The following is a 19,581-nucleotide window of genomic DNA, read 5'->3' as shown; positions in this document are numbered from 1 at the left end:
TGAGTTGCCATTTATTGAGATGGAGGAAACTAGGTTGGGGGTGGGAGAGACTGGAGATGAGGTATTCCATTTTGCTTGAGATGTCATTTAAACAGTTAGATATCCAAAGGCTATGATTAAGGGGAAAGATCTAGCATGGATGTATAAATCTTAGAATTTTTTAAGGATATAAATGGCATTTAAATTTTCATTATTTCACATATACAATCTTAGTTATGGTTACAGTTGTTTAAAGCTTATTTTTTTTTCCTTAGGTACCAGGTACTGCAGAGAATGCCCGGTCATGTGTCCGAGCTTACTTTTCTGATCTACATGAAACTCTGTGTCGTCAAGAAGAAATGGCTCTAAGTGTTGTTGATGCTCATGTTCGAGAAAAATTGATTTGGCTCAGGCAGCAACAAGAAGATATGACAATTTTGTTGTCACAGGTTTCAACAGCCTGTCTTCATTGTGAAAAGACTTTACAACAGGTAAGTAGTTTAAACACAGGAAGGACATAGTTAAAAAAGGATTTGTAAGGTTAAGTAGATAATTACCTGAGGTATACACTAGTTTAGTTTATTACTTTAATAAATTTTTTTTATATTATTATATGTTACCACATGCTTACGACACGGTCTCTAACCTTGAATTGTTTCACCAACCATATCAGTGTCCTCTTTCATGTGCTCTTCCCACCATAAAACCATGGGTTCTAGAACCGATCTAACTTCTTGTCATTCTTCAGTCATGCTAAGCCATTTTCTCTGCCAAGTATGTACATTCTTTGGTGGGCTTACATCTATCTCCCTTTCCTGATAGTCTAGCCCACATGTTTGTGATTCTTTGAAGCTCCTTCTTTGTTCTTTTTTGGGGGGGGAGTGGAGGAGAGAGGGGTACCTCCCTAGCAGGTACTACCTATCGCTGCTCTAATTCAATGGTTCTTTGACGTCACAGCAAACTTTTGTTTTTTTCATGGTTGAGGTATCATAAGCAATTTGTCACCCAGTTTGCAGATGATGTACGTTTTAAATAAATTAGAATTACGGTTCTTTTAACAAAATGTCAATCATTTCTATTTTGGATTTGCATTCATGAATGGGCTATCTAAGGCTAATTATTGCCCTAGGAATTCACAATAAGCTGCAGTTGATCTTTACTGACATATTGCTAATAATTGTGTTGATTTCAAATCATTGTAGAGCTAAACTTTGAGAGTTTTTTCTTTAAAAGCAGATAATCTGATTGGAATTATATGAATGTGGCCAGGCCATAACCATATCACTCTTGAACTGTTTAATCCTTATTACATTGAATTATAATGATGTGTTTGCCATTTCTTAAGTTGTCTTTGAGCTCCAATCCTATTCTTCTGTATTTTGCTTTGTGATGCTGGGACAAACTCTACAAATCACATATCTGCTTTGCCAGTTGGCCCATGTTAGTTTAGCCAATAAGGGACACTAGAGAAAGACTAGAGGGTGGAGGTAGTTTCCTGTGGGTTCCCATTTGCTTGGTGTTCCTGTGAAAGTCACTCCTTATATGAGATAATTTTCCTCAGATATCTGAGTTTGAGCTCTGTGGGTCCCCTCCTGTAAGTTTCTAAGTTTTAATAATTCTAGCATCTCCCCTTTCGTTCCCCAGCCCAAAGGGTAGTAGCTATAACCACACCTTGTTAACAGTGCTTCATATTAAGTTCTTTCTGTTCATATGACTGATGTGGTGTTTGTCTCCTGACTTGAACCTGAATGATACAGTATACGTATTTGTCCTAGCTCTTGACAGGCTGCATCTTGTATATCTTTATATGTTGAAATTCTTCGTATCTGGATAGAAAGAGCTTAATAAATACTTGTTTAGTGGGTAATCAAGCCACACAACAAAATCAAAATGGATCATGTCCTAAATCATATTTACTTGCAAACTTCAAGGTCAAATTTTAACATGTATTTTATTAAAAAGTACATTTGTAGTTACTGAACTATTTAGAAGTATTTTAGAGTTTCCGAAGCATTGTGTCAAAGTGGCTGGTAATTGTTAATGATGTGGTATTATCTCACTATGTTAATGCTAATGAAATTAGGGTCTTTGATTTATTCTTCATATAGACCTATTAGTTTCATTCTGATTTTTGGCTACAGAACCCTAACCACTACAAATATTCTTAAAACTTCCTGCCAGAGATAATTGAACAGAGGAATGGATTGCACATCGCACATTTTATTATCAATTTTGAGAATAAAATTTAATCATCCCTCCCCTCTAAGTTCAAGGCATGATGCTGAATGGTGAGGATTTGTTTATTCATTTAGCAAACGTGTCGACTGCTTACTATATGTCATGTACATTCTAGGTACATGGGATATATCAGTAAACAAAGCAAGCAAAAAGTCATAATCTTGTAGAGTTAACATTCTACAAGAAGACAGACAATAAACTGTAACCATATCTAAAAATGTAAATTATATAGTATATGAAAAAGTATGGAGGTACAGCAGATTGCATTATTAAATAGTCAGGGTAAGCATTAGAAAGAGAAGGTGAGATTTGAACAAAGACTCAAAGAGGAAGTTGAAAGAATTAGTTTAAGCACTTTTGGGAGGAAGAACAGTCCAGCCGAGGAATTGGTTAGAGCAAAAACCCTAGGCAGCATTCCTGGCGTGTTTGAGGAATAGCAAGAGGCCACTGTGGATGGAATAGAGTAAGAGAAGGAGGGCAATAGAAGCTGAAATCAGAGGGGTTAGGGATTATATATGTGGGCCATTGGAAGGACGTCAACTTTTACTGATTGAAGTGGGGAAACCGTTGTAGAGTTTTGAGCACAAGAGTGACTTGATTGTACTTTTTAAAAGGATCACTCTACTGATGTATTAAAAATAGTTTGAAGGAGGGCAAAGATAGAAGGAAGGGGTTCAGAGCTTAGGGAGTTGTTGTAGCATTCCAAATGAAAGATAATAGTGGCTTGGATAGTGAGGGTTAGAGGTGCCCAGATTCTGGATATAAGATACAATTTGTTGACAGGTTGAATGCGGGGCATTAGGGAGGAAAAGATAAGAGTGAGTAACTTTAAGGTTTTTATTCCAAGCAACTGGAACAATGGAATTGCTATCACCTAATATGAACATGCAACAGTGAGCAAAAATCGACACCACTGCTCTCATCGTTGGGAGATATGTCTTATGAAGACAATATTGGCGTATGTATGGAATACCTGGAATAATATTTAAGAAACTGGAAAGGACTCGACTTTGAGGAAAGGACCTGGAGCTTTAGAGTGAGAGGGAGGCTTGTCAGTTTGACCTGTAGTCTTTTTTTTTTTTTTTTTAAACCAATATAGGTATATTTTAAATTATTTGAAAAACATTTTATAGGAGTACAATATACATACAGAAATGTGTTCAGAACTGTTCAGTTGGCTGAATTTTCAGACAGGATATTACTGTATAACCAGCCAGCACCCAGATCAAGTAACAGAACATTACTAGCATTCCAGCAACCCCTCAGACATCTTTCTAGTGACTACTTGCTTTTTCCTCTAAAGGTAAACGATCCTGATTTCTAATGCATACCTTATTTTTTGCCTATTAATATAAATGGAATCATACAGTATGACACATCATGTTATTTCTTCTTTCATACTCTATATTATTTTTGTAAAATTCATGTCATCACATGTAATTGTGGCCCATTCTCATAGAGTGGTATATAGTGTTGCATTTGTGAATGTATCGCACTTTATTTCTTCATTCTTTTGTTGATAAGTTCTTAAATTATTTATTAATGCCTTATTATTATCCTAATCAAATTTACATTTAAGTTAACTTTGAATACTGTAATGTTAAATGAGCTTTTTTTTGAGTTTTGATGATAGCTCCTTTCTTTATTTCTTTAACATGTTTATAAGAAATATTTTCTTTTTTAGGATGACTGTAGAGTCGTTTTGGCAAAACAAGAAATTACAAGGTTACTGGAAACATTGCAAAAACAGCAGCAGCAGTTTACAGAGGTTGCAGATCACATTCAGTTGGATGCCAGCATCCCTGTGACTTTTACAAAGGTAATGTCCTGTACTTCATTTTTAGGTTTGTTTTTTGACAAATGATAATTATTTATATTCCATGATAATCAGCTTGAAAGACAACCAAGAAATTAATGAATCATAGGACTTAAAAAAAATTTATTAGTGGAAAATACAAAGAGATATAAAGAATCTTCCTGTACCCAGCACCCACTTTGACAATTAAAAACTTTTAATTTCATCTCCCCTTTTCCTACTTCCCTTTCTATCCGCAGTCTCCTAGGTTATTTTGAAATAAATCCCAAATCATATCGTATTTCATCTATGAAATATTTTTCAATATATTCCTATAAGGTAAGGACTCTTTAAAAACATAACAAAATACTGCTATCACACCTAAAAATTTTAATAATAAATCTCTAATACTATCCATTATCCAGTTAGTATTCAGATTTCTCAGATCGTTAAAAAAATTTTAAGTTGCTTTTTTTGAGACAGAATCCAGACGAAGCATGGATGTATTTTAGTTTCTTTTAAAGTGGATTCCTCCTCAGTTAAAAAGGTTTGTGCATTCCATTTTGCTTTCTATTTTTAGGGACTGTATTATTTTAAATTTAATGTTGTTTTATAGTTATGTGAAATATTTACTTGATCCAGAGTTAAATCTACAAAACAAGGTTCATTCAGAGCAGTCTAGCTTCTATCTCTGACCCTTGTACCCTTGCCTCCCTTCCCCATAGAAAACCATTTATAATTTTTCGTAGTTTTAGTCATCATTTAAAAAAATGGAGAAATATTTCTATATATATATCTGAACATTCCCTATATTTAATGGTAGAATACCTTACGTACTTCTATACTTTGCCCTTTTCACTTAAGTATATATCCTGGACAATACACCATCTCTATAGCAGTATACACTGACATTTTCTGTTCCTCTTTTCAGCTTCAAGATACTTTATTGTGAGGATATATTACATTTTTTTTTATTGTGGCAAAAACCACATAATATAAAATTTATCATCTTAACCATTTTAAATGTACTGTTCAGTATTGTTAAGTATATTCACATTGTGCAAAACAGATCTCCAGAAATGTTTCCTCTTGAAAACTGAAACGCTATGTCTTATAAACAGTAACTTTCATTTCCCCCACCTTACCAGCTCCTGGTAACCACCATTCTACTTTCTGTTTCTTGGATTTTGACAACTCTAAATATCATGTAAATGGAATCATACACTATTTGTCTTTTTGTAACTGGCTTATTTCATTTAGCATAATGTCCTCAAAAGTTCATGTATGTCATAGCATTTTTGTCATCTATGTTGAGACAGAATTTCCTTCCATTTTAAGGCTAAATAATATTACATTGTATGTAGCACATTTTGTTCATCCATTCATCCATCAAAGGACATTAGGGTTACTTCTACCTCTTGGCTATTGTGAATAGTGCTGCTATGAATATGGGTCTGCAATTATTTCTTTGAGACCTTGCTTTCAATTCTTTGGATATATATCCAGAAGTAGGATTGCTGGATCATATGTTAGTTCTATTTTTAATATTCTGAGGAAATGCCATACTGTTTTCCATAGTGGTTGCATTGTATTATAATCCCACCAGCAGTGCACCAGAGTTTGAGTTTTTCTACATTTTTACTAACACTAATTTTTGTGTGTGTGTGGCTTTTATTTTTGTTTTTTTGATAGTAGCCATCCTAATTGGTGTGTGGTGATATCTCATTGTGGTTTGGTTTGCATTTCTCTGATGATTAGTGATGTTGAGCATCTTTTCATATGTTTTCTGACTATCTTATATCTTCTTTGGAGAAATTTAATGTAAGTCCTTTGCCCATTTTTTGAGTTGACTTTTTGTTGTCGAATTGTAGTTCTTTACATATTCTGAATGTAAATACATTATCAGATAAATGATTTGTAAATATTTTCTTCTGATTCGCAAATATTTTTTCCCAAAACCTAGGTTGCTTTTTTTTGACTGTCCTTTGATTCACAAAATTTTTTAAGATTGTTACTGTCTCATTTGTCTGTTTTTGCTTTTGCTGAGTGTACTCTTAGTGTCATATCCAGGAAGTCATTGCCAAATCTAATGTCATGAAGCTTTCCCCTGTATTTTCTTTTAGGAGTTTTAGTTTTAGGTCTTGTGTTTAGGGCATTAATCCATATATTTATAATCTAATTATTTATAATTGTTATATCTTTATAAAGTTACCCTTTTCTCATTATATAATGACCTTCTTTGTCTCTTATAGTGGTTTCTAACTTAAAGTCTATTTTGTTTAATGTTAAGATCACCACCCCTGCTCTCTTTTGGGTATGATTTGCATGTATATCTTTTTCCATCCTTTCTCTTTGAGCCTATGTGTGTCATTAGATATAAAGTAAGTATCTTGTAGACAGCATATTGTTGGATCTATTTTTTTTAAAATCCAGTTAGTCAAACTTTGTTTTTTGTTTGGGGAGTTAAATCTATTTTTATTTAAAGTAATTATTAATAGGTAAGGACTTACTGTTGCCATTTTGTAAATTGTTTTCTGTATATCTTATAGCTTTTTTGGTCTCTTCTTTCCCCTCTTACTGCTTTCTTTTGTGTTTTATTTTGTAGTGACATGGTTTGATTCCCTTCTAATTTCTTTTTATGTATATTCTATGGATTTTTTTTGTGTTTACTATTATAATTACATAAAATATCTTAGTTATAACATTCTATTTTGTACTAACTGCAATTGCATACTAAAAACCTTACTTTACCCCCTACACTTTGTTATTCATGTCACAAATTACATCTTTATATATTGGATACCTATTAACAGAGCCTTAATAGTTTAAAAAATATTTTTGTTATTTCAATTCTATAAAAATTAATGAACCAAAATTACAATAGTACAGGTTACTATTTTTTCATGTATTTACCTTTACCACTTTATTATTTCATAATGCTTTGTGTTCTTTTTGTTTGAACTTGAAGGACCTCTTCAGCATTTCTTATAGAGCAGGGGTCAAATGGTAATGACTCCCTCAGCTTTTGTTCTTCTGGGAAAGTCATTTTTTCCTTCATTTTTGAAGGACACTTATATGTAGCATTCTTGGTTGACAGTTTTTTTTTTCTTTTTCTTTCAGCCATTATTGAATATGTCCTCCTACACCTTTCTGGCCTCCAGAGTTTCTGCTGAGAAATTGGCTGATTATGTTATGGAATTTCCCTTGTATGCAATGAGTCACTTTTGTCTTGTTGCTTTTAAGATTCTTTGTCTTTGACTTTTAACAGTTTGATTATAGTGTATCTCATTGTGGATCTCCGGGTTTATCCTAGTTGGAATGCATTGAGTTAGAATTTTTATGTCCATTTCTATCCTCAGATTGGGAAGTTTTCAGCCATTATTTCTTCAAGTAAGCTCTCTCTGCCCCTTTCTTTCTTTTTATTCTTCTGGTACTCTCACAATGCATATATTGGTCTTCTTGCTAATGTCCCATAAATCACTTTAGTTTTCTACTTTTCTTCACTCAGTTCTTTTTTCTCCTCTAACTTGGTGAGTTCAAATGACTTGCATTCAGGTTTGCTGATTCTTTCTTCTGCCTCGTGAAGCCTACTGTTCAAACTCTTTAGTGAACTTTTTCAATGCAGTTGTTATATTTTTAGCTCCAGAATTTTAGTTCTTTTTTGGAGTTTCTTTGTTGATATGCTCATTTTGTGCATTCTTTGCTTTCCTGATTTAGTTACTTGTCTCTGTTTCTTTTAGCTTATTGAGCATTTCTATGATAGGTATTTTAAATTCTCTGTATGGCAGCTCATAGATCTGAATTTTTTTCAAAGTCAGTTTTTAGAATTTTTTTGTTCCTTCAATTGGGTCATGTTTTCTGTTTCTTTGTATGCCTCATGATATTTTATTGAGATTTGGGCATTTGAAAAAACATCTACATCTCCTAATCTTTATGAACTGGCTTCGAGCCTGGGAAGACCTTCACCGATCAGTCCAGCTAGAGATTCTGGGACTTTTCGCACCTTTTCTGGGGTTATATCTTCTCTGGGCTTGTGCGTGTGCTTTTACTTATCTTAAATTCTCTAAGCACTTTGCCCCTATATTTTCTCAGAGTCTAGTAATCTCTTGCTCCCCATGGTGTCTCCCTGTGCAACTACAGCTCCAACATGGCATGTTCTTGCCTGTGTTTCAAGTGGTTTTCAAATATGCCACTGGTCCCTAAGAGGTCCAAGTCAGGTGAGACAGAAACCAGTCTCTAGGGCAACCCCCAGATGAGTCAGAACTTTGGACACTCAGTCCATTCTTCTGTTTCTGCCCCAAAGAAGGAAGCTTGTATGGGATTTTCCCTCCTGGTTGCTCCGTTATTGCCAGGTCGGGGTAGGGACATAGATGCGTATGCAGAAATCTGTGAATTTTCCTACCCCTTTTGTTGGAATCCCTTCTTGCTTTTATGTTGGCCCGGGTGCTTTAGCTTCTCAGCTGGTCTCTCGAGTTCTCACAAAGGTATTCTGGTCCATATATACTTTTTATTTCCGAGGCTTAGGACTATACTAAAGTGTGGATTTTGAGCCATCATCATAAGGATAGTAAGTGAAGTACATGGAGTAAATGAGAACATGTAGAATGAGAAGCTGGCCTCATACAGATTCTCAAGAATACCAACATTTAAGAGGTAGATAAAAGGAAAATGAGAGGGAGCATCCAAAAAAAGGTAGGATGAAAACCAGGAAAATTTTGAATCATAAAAGCCAAGAAAAGAGTGCTCATATGAGGAGGCAAAATGATAATTGCTGACACTTATATAGCACTTATCATATGCCAGGAGCTGTTGTGGGCACTTATATGTGAATTTTTAAAAACTGGTTCTTGCAAAAATTGTATAAGTTTGGTACTATTTTTATCCTCATGTTATAGATGAGGAAAGTGAAGCAGAGAAGTCATGCAGTTAGTAATATGTACAAGTATGTTTATTGCGAGTATGTTCATTGTTTATAATATAAAAAATTCAGAGATGACCTACCATCTGTCAGTTGAGAATTGGTTAAATTGTGGTTCATAGAATATAATGAAGCAGTTGAAAGAAAAAGGTCTGTCTTTATGTTTTGAAATGAAAAGGATTCCATAATATACTGTTGAGTATAAAAGTTAGTTGCAGTGTATGGTTTTTTATTAAATTTTTAGAAGTGTATTTGTCTTGTTTGTATATTAACCAGTGTGTGCATAGGAAAGTAGAGAGATATACATGAAATTAACTGGATGTTTCTGGGAAGTGAGCAGCAATTTTCATTTTTAATTAATAATATATTTAGCACAGCATAAAAACCTTAAAGAAGATTCAATTAAGCTAAAAAATCTGGGGAAATTAAGTGCCTTTTTTTTTTTTAAATTTATACAAAAACAAAGTAGTTGGTTTTACTAAGGGATTTCACAATAAGGAGTGATTCTTCTCTATGAGATCAGATTCAGAGTATTTTAGGGAATACAACTCATTTCAGTGGGTTGAGGAATAAGTAGGAGAGAAAGCAGTAATTAACAAAGATTTTATAAATAAAAGTATAAATCCTAATGCTTTTAACTCCATGTCAAAATTAAAAGATTAAACATTTTTTTAAAATTATAGGACAATAGAGTTCACATTGGACCAAAAATGGAAATTCGAGTTGTTACATTAGGATTAGATGGAGCCGGGAAAACCACTATTTTGTTTAAGTTAAAACAGGATGAGTTTATGCAGCCTATTCCAACAATTGGTAAGTATGAGTATTGCTTTTTACCTTAATGGACATTTTATAGGCAAACCTTAGCTTATAGATGACTTCTTGGGGTTTTATTTTATGCCACTCTGGCATGGAGATGGACTTTTTTTCTGTCTCTAAGACACCGGCAGTTCAGAGGAAAAATGCAAGATTCAGAGCTGTTGGAATGAAATGTGGATGGTAGTATAGAAAGAAGGAACAGAGTATTGGTGGGACAGTTGAAAGGAATAAAGGACTAATGACCCTGGCTGAGCGTTAGGAGTGAGGGGGTGGGAGTATGCAGAGTTGGCAGGTACCTGGGTTTCAGGGTCCTAAAGACACTACTAGAGCTCCAGAGGGCTGACAGCTGATAAAGATATACATTCTTTATGTAGGTTTATTAGGAGGGGTGTTGGTTAGGCAGCAGTAGATATTTGCTGTATGAAGATAATTTGTAAGTCATAGTTATAAACAGGAGCTTGACTTGTGTTTGGCATATCACTCACTATAAATATGATAAGCTCAGTTATTAAAGTAATTTTTTTTTTTTAAAATAGGTTTTAATGTGGAAACCGTAGAATATAAAAATCTAAAGTTCACTATTTGGGATGTTGGTGGAAAACACAAATTAAGACCATTGTGGAAACATTATTACCTCAATACCCAAGGTAAGTGGGAAAAATGACATCTTAATTTTTCAGATTTTTAGGATGCCGGTTTTCAGTATATTGATTTTAGTAAAGCTGATATTTAAGCATTGATTAAATACTGACTTGACCTTTAAATATTGGTAGCCAGACCCACATTATTAAAAAAATGAAAGTGGAAAAACTGGGATATGTACTTTGATTTATTTCATGAAGAGCCATAATTGTAACATAAAAACAATACTTAGATATGTGGGCAATTAACAGTACTTATCTCTTGCTGCTCTTAACAGTTAAAGTATATAATTAATGTTCATATGAGTAATTGCTGGCAATATTGTGGAGTATAATATAATTTGTGATGTATGGTTCTGCTGCTCAATTGAACATTTATCGTATTATATCTCAATAGCTCTGTTTCCACTCAGTTATCTGTGGGACAACCTACAGTGGTTTGCTTTTGACCAAAGTGTGTTATATTGCATATATTTAACCTAGTATTAACATTTGGGCCCCATTCTACACTTTTTTCTGTATCCCAACATGAAGCTTACATTTATGCCACCTGTCATCCTCCTTTCCACCTAGAAAAGAGACTAATTATTTTTATTTTGGGATTTTGATATTGAGTTTAACCAGTGGTTAATGGGGGAAAAAATGAAATTTTGATCATGAGGAATGGTTGAAAGCCTGGGGATGTTTAGCTACCATAAAGAAGCTGGAAAGATTTCAAAAGATTATCAATTCAATAGATAATTATGAAGTTTCTGCTGTGTATTTTGAGTACAATCTATGTGGAAAGTGCTGTGCTACGTACCTAAAGAGAATCTTTGGGAAGATGAAGATGGTGATTTATTTATTTTTAAAGGACTATCTTTTGGTAAAAGAATTAATAATCAAAGAATAAGTAGCATCAGTAGGTAGATCATGAGAGGTACATTTTCATTCAATAAGAGAAAATATTGACATACACAGCAACTTGTGTTTGTTTGGTAAAGCATGTGTTACAAATCCTGTTATAGATGGGGAAATGAAAGCTGAAAAGTTATGTTAACTACTTGAGATCATACCATTAATTATTGCTAGGTGCTTCTTTAATAATAGGCAGCCTTTCTGTGAAAATAGTGGTAGTAGACTAACTACCCATAATATAATAATGAGAGCCTTAAAATATTTGGTCTATTTACTGAAACTTAAGCAGTGACTAATTGAATGTTTTTTTTTTTGGGTAGCTGTTGTATTTGTTGTTGATAGCAGTCATAGAGACAGAATTAGTGAAGCACACAGTGAACTTGCAAAATTGTTAACGGAAAAAGAACTCCGAGATGCTTTGCTCCTGATTTTTGCTAACAAACAGGTATTTGTATTTAAGAACATTTATTTTAGTAGTTTTGTGCATTCCATATCATAAGGTAGCTGGAAAGATTTCAAAAGAGAAATAATTAGTAGATATTTATAACGTTTTTGCTGTGTATTTGGAGTGCAATTTATGTAGTAAGTGCTGTGCTTTGGTACCTTGGAGTATACAAAAGGAAATAAAGTAGTTGATGCTCACCAGAAAGTCCCATGTATGTATACGAACATGTAAGTGATTATATATGATATTCTAATGCAAATAAAATTGGTAAGTAACTTCAGTAATATTAACAAAGTATTATAGGAAATTAGTTCTCAAGGTGACATTTTTAAGATTTTTAAAAAATAGGATTTCAGTTGAAATTATGGATAAGTCTTTGAGTCAGTATGTGAAGGAAAAAACATTGCAGGCAGAGAAAATAAAAGCATGGGTATTTTTAGGGAGTATCAAGCAGATCTTTATATGAGGGGCAGGTAGAAGATGAAGAAAATCTAGAATAACAGATAAGGCCATATTGTAAAGGCCTGACAGGGCCAGACTGAGAAATTTAGGTTTTATTCTGTGAGCAAAGGAGAACCATCCAAAGGTTTTTGGACTAGTTGGTGATAAGATCATGTCAAAGTTTTAAGACTAATCCTGGGCTAGGATATAGAATTAATCGCGTACAGGGGAGGGACTGGAGATGGAGATGAAGGAAATTGCTGCAGTAATTTAAGTGAGAGAGTTAACAAGATCCTAAACTAGAGGAATAGATAGGTGGAAGCAGATTGAAGACATTTTATGAAGGTAGAATTGTAGCAATTTGGTGACCGTATGGGGAGGATGAAAGACAGGGAGTAGTGGAAGATCCCTAGATCTTGAGCCTAAGTTTCTAGGAGGATGAGAATATTTTAGTGCAATAGATGTCATAAGGAGGAAGAATAGGATGAGGAACAAAAGATTTCCCCCTTAATTAAAAAACAAGTGAATACACTTCACTGTACTTAGGATTGAAGACATGCAGATAGACAAAGTGAAAGATCATTTGCCAACTATCATATTGTTTAAGACAAAAATCTTTGATAACCCTCTGGCTCACATACACTGTTGGAGTGGTTATCAAACTGAGACATTTTCTTAGAGAGCAATATGGCAATAACTTGTCCAAGTTTTTTTTATTTGTTTATTTGTTTAAGCCTACAGCACCTGGTATTCCGAGGTGGTCTCCCATCCAAGTACTAACCAGGCCCGACCCTGTTTAGCTTCTGAGATCAGGTGGGATCGGGCACATTCAGGGTGGCATGGCCATAGACCTGTCCATGTTTTAGATGCATATACCCTTTTACCTTGCAATTCTACCTCTAGTAATATATCCTGCAGACTAATATCCTAAAGTTATTCTGCAGATACTTTTGCAGATGTATATATCTTTAAAAAAAAAAGGAAAAAATACATATACACACACGTGTGTTTATGTATGTATGTGTGTATATGTATATATACGTATGTATGTGTGTATATGTACATATACACACACATATATATATATATATGTAATAATAGCACATAAGCCCACAACTTCAAGCCCACAACTTCAATCTAAATCTTCAGCATAGGCCTAGTGAAGAAATTATCGTGCACTTACACAGTGGAATACAATTCAGATGTTACAAATAATGTGGAAAATCTGTTCTGATAATGGAAAGATATTTATCTCCAAGAAATTTTCTGGAAAAGTATGAGATATTATTACTGGTGATTGCTTCTGGGAAGTAGGGGTATTTGGAATAAGAGTTTAATAAACTTCATTATATAAGCCATTTTTTATGATATATATGTGTTAGTTTTTCTTTTAAATTGATACCTTATAATGACTCAGGCAGTATCATTCAAGCTGCATGGCTTTTATTGATTTTATTGTAAGCTATATATGTTACAAGCTATATATGTTTTAAATAAGTAAGCAATTTAACCAAAACTCGAATTTTTTCTATTTTTATTAATCTCAGAATAATTACTGAAAGTGAATCTAGGTTTTAACTTTAGCTTAGGCTTCCGTTAGAATGGTACTAACAGAATTCTATACAAACAGTAAATTAGGAAAATGATGTTGATGGACTGGTTTAAAAACGTATCTTTCAGGATGTTGCTGGAGCTGTGTCAGTAGAAGAGATCACTGAACTTCTCAGTCTTCATAAACTGTGCTGTGGTCGTAGCTGGTTCATCCAGGGCTGTGATGCTCGAAGTGGTATGGGACTATATGAAGGGTTGGACTGGCTCTCACGGCAACTTGTGGCTGCTGGAGTATTGGATGTTGCTTGATTTTAAATGCAACAGTTGTTTAAAGTTTTGTGGTTAAGAGTTATTTTGCACATATGTTCTAAGACATTCTACATCTCAAAGATAGTTAATTTAGGATAAGTATATAAAAGGAATCTTGGACTGGGAATTCGGTACAATATTGCTTTTTAAAAAATTATTCTGTAGTGAAATTTAAATTCTGATTGAACAGATTAAATTGGATTAAATAGGGTTTTGCGTATACATTTTTTAAAAATATACATTGGTTATTTAAGTTTTTCAGATTATTTTGACACATATATTGAGAAGTAGTTACAGAGAAAGGGTAGGTGAAGGTTTCTTCTTATAGCCAACTGAGTGCCTAATGGAACCTCTGTGTCAAGTAAGTGAAGCATAGCTTCTTTTTTAACTTGCCTTTTCACTGAATTTTGGCAGTAATTAGTAGTAAAACGACAGTGATTTAATGAAACAGAATCCACAAATTGCATCTTTGGATAATAGAATTACTTTTATCTTTAGGTATAACAGAACACCTTTAATGCTAAGACTATAAGCTATAGATAATTAACTTTATAAAGCGTTTTATTAAAACTTACTCCTAAAGCATTTTGTATAAAACCCAGTGAGTCAGAATGAAATGTTATCTAACTAGGCCTGATTGTCAGATTTGTACTAAACTGAAGAACAATTAATAAAACTGTGAAGTCAGTTATGTTCTAGTTGATCTTCACTTATGAAAGACCCATTTCCAGAGCTGACCCTGGTTGTATTATTTCCTAGGTCAGAGCTTTAAATTGGTCTATTTTTTCAACATATTTAAAGTACTTGGTAGTGTTTCTTTTAAAAATAATATTGCATCTGTAGTGACATGACTATACGTGAAATGTATTAAGTTATATACAGAACCAGGGTTGGCTTTACATAAGAGATCTAAGTAGAAAATCACCTTCACCCTTAAGAGACGTTTAAACAGTGGGGAAAGATTATTACATCAATTACTTTAAAATGTTTTCCTAAACTAAGTGCATTTATCTTGACCAAACATGATCAAGGCTCTTCATGACAAGACCTTGAAAAGTTATTTAAAAGAACATGTCTAAGGAAGGAAAAGAAGAAACGTTCAAAAAGTTTACATTACATTAAATTATGCATTATTGAGGGTAAAAGTTTAAAAATTTTGTGCTCTTTACTGTTTTTCATTTTTTTAAGGATACTCCCTTATTATGGCAGTACAACTTATTATATTTAAACATACTAGATTGGATTTTATGGTTTTTTAAAAATACTTTTTCTATTTTTAGGATGAGGTTGAATCCTAAATCTTAGTTGGAAACTACTATCAGGACATTGATGTGTGATGACAAGATGTGACTTTTAGGTGGAGTTATTAGTCTCTTCAAATGTATTTTTGTTTAAAAACAACTTTCAGAAAACAAAGCATTTAAAAAAAAGGTCCAGTGTTATGGGCAATGTGTAAATAAGTAAATATATTGTCCTTATTTTTCAAGTAAAAGGTCATGCTGTTACAAGTGTAATTTGTGCATATACTTTTGGATTAAATTATTTAATATTTGACTGATTGCAAGAACTGTGAAAAATAAAAACGGTGTTATATTTGCCTGTGAGCCCTTGAACTGTTTTCTCTACTAGGTTGAGAACATGTAAACTTGTTTTCCTTGTATATTGTATATTTCACCAATTTTATTAAACTTTGTAATTCACATTCTTAGCACATTACTAAACACAATTTAAAAATTGTGCTTAGACCTGATTATAATGTATAATAGTAGTGTTTGTGTGTGATTTTTTTTTTTTAAAGAAATATTTTTCTCAGGCTCTTATTATTACTATTTGTGGTTGTATTCTTTCACTAATCATGTTAATGATTGTACTCGTTCCCTCTGGGAAATGTCAAATTTAAGAATGAGAGACATTTTAAACACCTAGCTTTAAATTTCTGTGTGAAATGAAACCCTAAATATTACTGTATGATTTATGTAAAGCAGGTTTTTCAAGTGTATAGCCCTGGTCTGTAATTCCGGAGTGCTTTATAATTACCAGAAGCCATTATTTGCATTCCACATATGGTCAGAATAGACAGCAATAAAATCTTAAAATCATTTTAAAGAAGTCCTATCATTATTCTAAAAATTCTGTTTCTCGAACCATCTATCTAGTAGTAGTGCCAGTAACCAATTTAAAAAGTCATATTTGTGCTGTGGTTAAGAGAAACAATAAAACAAAATTGGGTAGGGACTCATGTCAAATTTAAGATGTAGTTTATTTAAGATTTAGAAATAACATTCTGTATTTGCAATTTAAGTCGCATTTAAATAAGTATTATGTTTTGAAAAGAGCTAAAATTTTGCATTGAACAAAATCTATTGCTTTAAAAATTTTAAATTTAACCTGTTTCTTTTGAGAAATAGCATTTTAAATAACCGTTTTAGAAAATGGCTTGGAAAACTTAGCTGTAGCCTATGAATATTTCTAAGAGAAAAACTTACTTTTTTTAACACTAACAGCACCTGGTATTCCTAGGTCTCCCATCCAAGTACTAACCAGGCTTGACCTACTTAGCTTGTGAGATCAGACAAGATCGGGCAGGTTCAGGGTGGCATGACTGTAGATGAGAAAGTATTTTATGTAACATTGAGATACTTCTCGATTTGAAAAGTAGTAACAGGGAAGACGATAACTGTACTTTTCCCCTAAACGAATTAGTGAAAAGGACTAATGAATAAGTATCAGATGGTATCTTGCTAATAATTGAAAGCATCCTTAAAAAAAGACATCTGGCAATTTATGTGTTTAGGTTTATAGATTATGTTATATTTGTGACATGGAAAAATTCATTAATCAAATATGATTTTTACTCAAAGCAAAATAATTATATTTTGAGGAGAATGAGGCATCACCACCACTTGGTGGCAGTATTAACCAAAAATTTAGTTTTAAGCTTTTAGGAATAAATGAATTGCCAGGTAGATAAATCTCAACACCTAAAATTAGGAAGAAAAGGTAAATGTCACAGTGAAAAGTCATTTTATGTCCAACTTTATGTTATACTTTTTAAAAGGACACAATTTTAAAGTAGTACAATTTGAGATTTTTTTCATCATACAAGAGTTTGTGGAATTCCAATTTCTATTAACCTCCATTATTAGATATTAAAGTTTTTTGCTCTATATATTCTTTGATGGTATATTTAGTAAAGTAAGAAAAGATATACTGTAAACTTGAGAACAGAAAAATTATTTAGCTACATTAGAAAAAGAATGTGAAAAAGTAAATGAATCTATATAAAAACTAAAGACTCGGGTATTCATTTATTCTGATTCTTATATTTGAAATATTTGATGATTATTAAGGAATTTAACTCTTTTAACCCAAAGGACTTCCTTTATTAAGTTTTACTAACTACTTACTACTTAATAATAATCAAAAGACAAAACTATTCGGCATGGAATACAAACGTCGTAAAAGAAAGGAATGGTATATACTATCAGATCCTGGGTACCCTTTGTGGATCTAACGAAACATGAGGGCAGATTATCTGGCACGTTTTAAAAAGCTAAGGAACAAATACATACCACCCTCATTACTATGGTTTTGAGTCTCATGAGAAATTACACATAAGAAGTGCTATTTGCTTGAGTTTAGTCCATTTCAATTTTTTACCCACCCCCCCAAGGATGAGAAATATTGCAAGAAAAAGCAGTTTTAAAAAATGGCTTTTAATGAAAAATATAAAAATAATGCATCCTTGAAACATGATTTGTATGTTCAGCAAGTCTTAAGAGATTCCTAATGTAAAATAATCCTGTTTACTATGTGTATTTTTTTTTACACATACAATGAAACAAATCTTATTTTACTTGACAGTAATATTTATGATGCTGACATCCTCATAGGGCTTGTCTGTTTTGGGATTGACTTTGACGTTGGAGATCCTTTGCACAACTTCCATTCCTTTAGTCACTCGTCCAAATACTGTATGCTTATTATCAAGCCAAGGCTGTGTTGGAGGACAAATGGAAAATCTTGGTAAACTGGGATTTCTTAAATCACATCCTCTGGGTGAGCAAACTAAAGAGAATTTAAATTTATGCTTTACTTTTTTATGTAATTAAAAGGATTTACAATAATTTCACTTAGCAGGTTTTCAGAGTGATTTCCAGCTTTATAAACATAAAAGCATAGTATAATGTTTTAAGTTTCTGCACCTTTAAGACCAAAAGGAGCTGGACAATGCTTGCTACAGGTAAGTTTCTTTGCATGGTTTCAAGAATTATGGCCAAGGCTTTAAAAGTTCTCTGCAGGAATCTACCTGTACAATTAAGAGGCAGTCTGGAATAGTTTAAGCAGCAAGTGCTTTGGGATTAGAGAGATGGGTGCTCAGATGCTGGCTCTGCTACTTTACCTGACCTTTGGCAAGTTAATCATGTCTGTTTGTTTCCTCTTCTATTATTTAAGACTGGGTATAGTGGTACTAGAAGTATTGTGAATATTACATGAGACTATGTGCCTGGCAGATAGTAGTTATATTTTTCCTTCATTGCTTCATACTTAATTCCAAAAAATAATTTTTAATATTTTGTAGAACTGCATAACAGTAGAGTTAGACATTCTTTTACCATATTCCGTCAAATCCACAATGGTTGCATTCTGATTTCAGAGGTTTAAAAATGTGGGGAAAAGGTCTTAAAATCGGGAATTCATATACTTTAATTTTCCCATTCTAAAGATGAGGAAAGAGGCACAGATGTGAAATAATTTGTTTTGGATTATACAAAACAATAGTAGCAAAACTGACTAAAACTCAAGTGTCCTAAATTACAGATGTATTGTTTTACAAAATAAAATCTCATTGTTAGGTAATTTTATATTTTCTTACATAAATTGTTTTCATTTTTATATCCTGGCAGATATAAATAACGGTAGAGAATAATGAAGCTCTCTCTTCCACTGAATTCACTCTTAGATCATAACCACTGAACCTTGGCTTACACATAATGCTGTTCTACTTACCGTTGGTACTACTGTTATGAAAAACTGAGATCCATTAGTATTGGATCCAGCATTGGCCATGCTGAGTGTATATGGTCTGTCGTGTCGTAATGTTGAATGAAATTCATCTTCAAATTCTCCTCCCCATATGCTTTCTCCTCCCATACCAGTACCAGTTGGATCTCCTGTCTGAATCATGAAGCCCTTAACAGAAAAATATACAAAAAAAAAAACGTAATATACCGCCCTTTTCTATACTGTCTACTTTGGAGATCTTGTTTCCAAGAGTGCTTTGTATTCAGTCAAAACTTTAACAGTTACTATATAAAGAGATTTTATTAAACTCTTAGTAAGTTATACTTTAATTTGGATGATGTATTTCCAGTGCTCAACTGCTACCTAATTTCAAAGATTAAAACAAAAATGCAAAGGTCTTCATTTATAGACATGTACTACCTACCCCAATAATCCAATTAAAACCAATTAATAGTGTGAATAAGTTTTAGGATCTGTGTAGTATATTAGGTCTTCTATAACTGCCCTGCCCTCCTCTCTTTCC

The 19,581-nt window shown here is 33.1% G+C and overlaps 2 protein-coding genes and 1 non-coding gene across 6 annotated transcripts in view; 1 reads left to right on the top strand and 2 right to left on the bottom strand.

Moving 5' to 3' along the window:
- Positions 1–16,132, top strand: part of TRIM23 (tripartite motif containing 23) — a 36,382-nt gene extending 20,250 nt beyond the window's left edge. The window contains exons 1-6 of one of the 3 annotated variants that reach the window (XM_006913081.3): positions 261–470; positions 3,902–4,036; positions 9,614–9,743; positions 10,286–10,396; positions 11,608–11,732; positions 13,854–16,132. In XM_006913081.3, the coding sequence (XP_006913143.1) occupies positions 339–470; positions 3,902–4,036; positions 9,614–9,743; positions 10,286–10,396; positions 11,608–11,732; positions 13,854–14,033 (813 nt within the window). In that variant the 5' untranslated portion in view covers positions 261–338 and the 3' untranslated portion in view covers positions 14,034–16,132. The other 2 variants (XM_006913080.3, XM_015590539.2) reach the window with 2 other exon arrangements.
- Positions 12,906–13,024, bottom strand: LOC112480752. The gene has a single exon (XR_003046763.1). It is a non-coding gene; the product is annotated as a 5S ribosomal RNA (ribosomal RNA).
- A 1,597-nt stretch (positions 16,133–17,729) lies between the features above and the next one.
- The window catches only part of PPWD1 (peptidylprolyl isomerase domain and WD repeat containing 1), a 20,160-nt gene continuing 18,308 nt past the window's right edge, over positions 17,730–19,581 (bottom strand). The window contains exons 10-11 of one of the 2 annotated variants that reach the window (XM_006913079.3): positions 19,044–19,226; positions 17,730–18,030 (exon numbers count right to left, since the gene is read on the bottom strand). In XM_006913079.3, the coding sequence (XP_006913141.1) occupies positions 17,887–18,030; positions 19,044–19,226 (327 nt within the window). In that variant the 3' untranslated portion in view covers positions 17,730–17,886. Of the gene's footprint in view, positions 18,102–19,043; positions 19,227–19,581 lie in introns of both variants that reach the window. The other variant, XM_015590533.2, reaches the window with a different exon arrangement.

Source organism: Pteropus alecto, unplaced genomic scaffold, assembly GCF_000325575.1.
Source record: "Pteropus alecto unplaced genomic scaffold, ASM32557v1 scaffold20, whole genome shotgun sequence".
Taxonomy (NCBI): domain Eukaryota; kingdom Metazoa; phylum Chordata; class Mammalia; order Chiroptera; family Pteropodidae; genus Pteropus; species Pteropus alecto.
The sequence above is the reverse complement of the archived record's forward strand: the minus strand, read 5'-3'. Positions and strand labels throughout refer to the sequence as shown.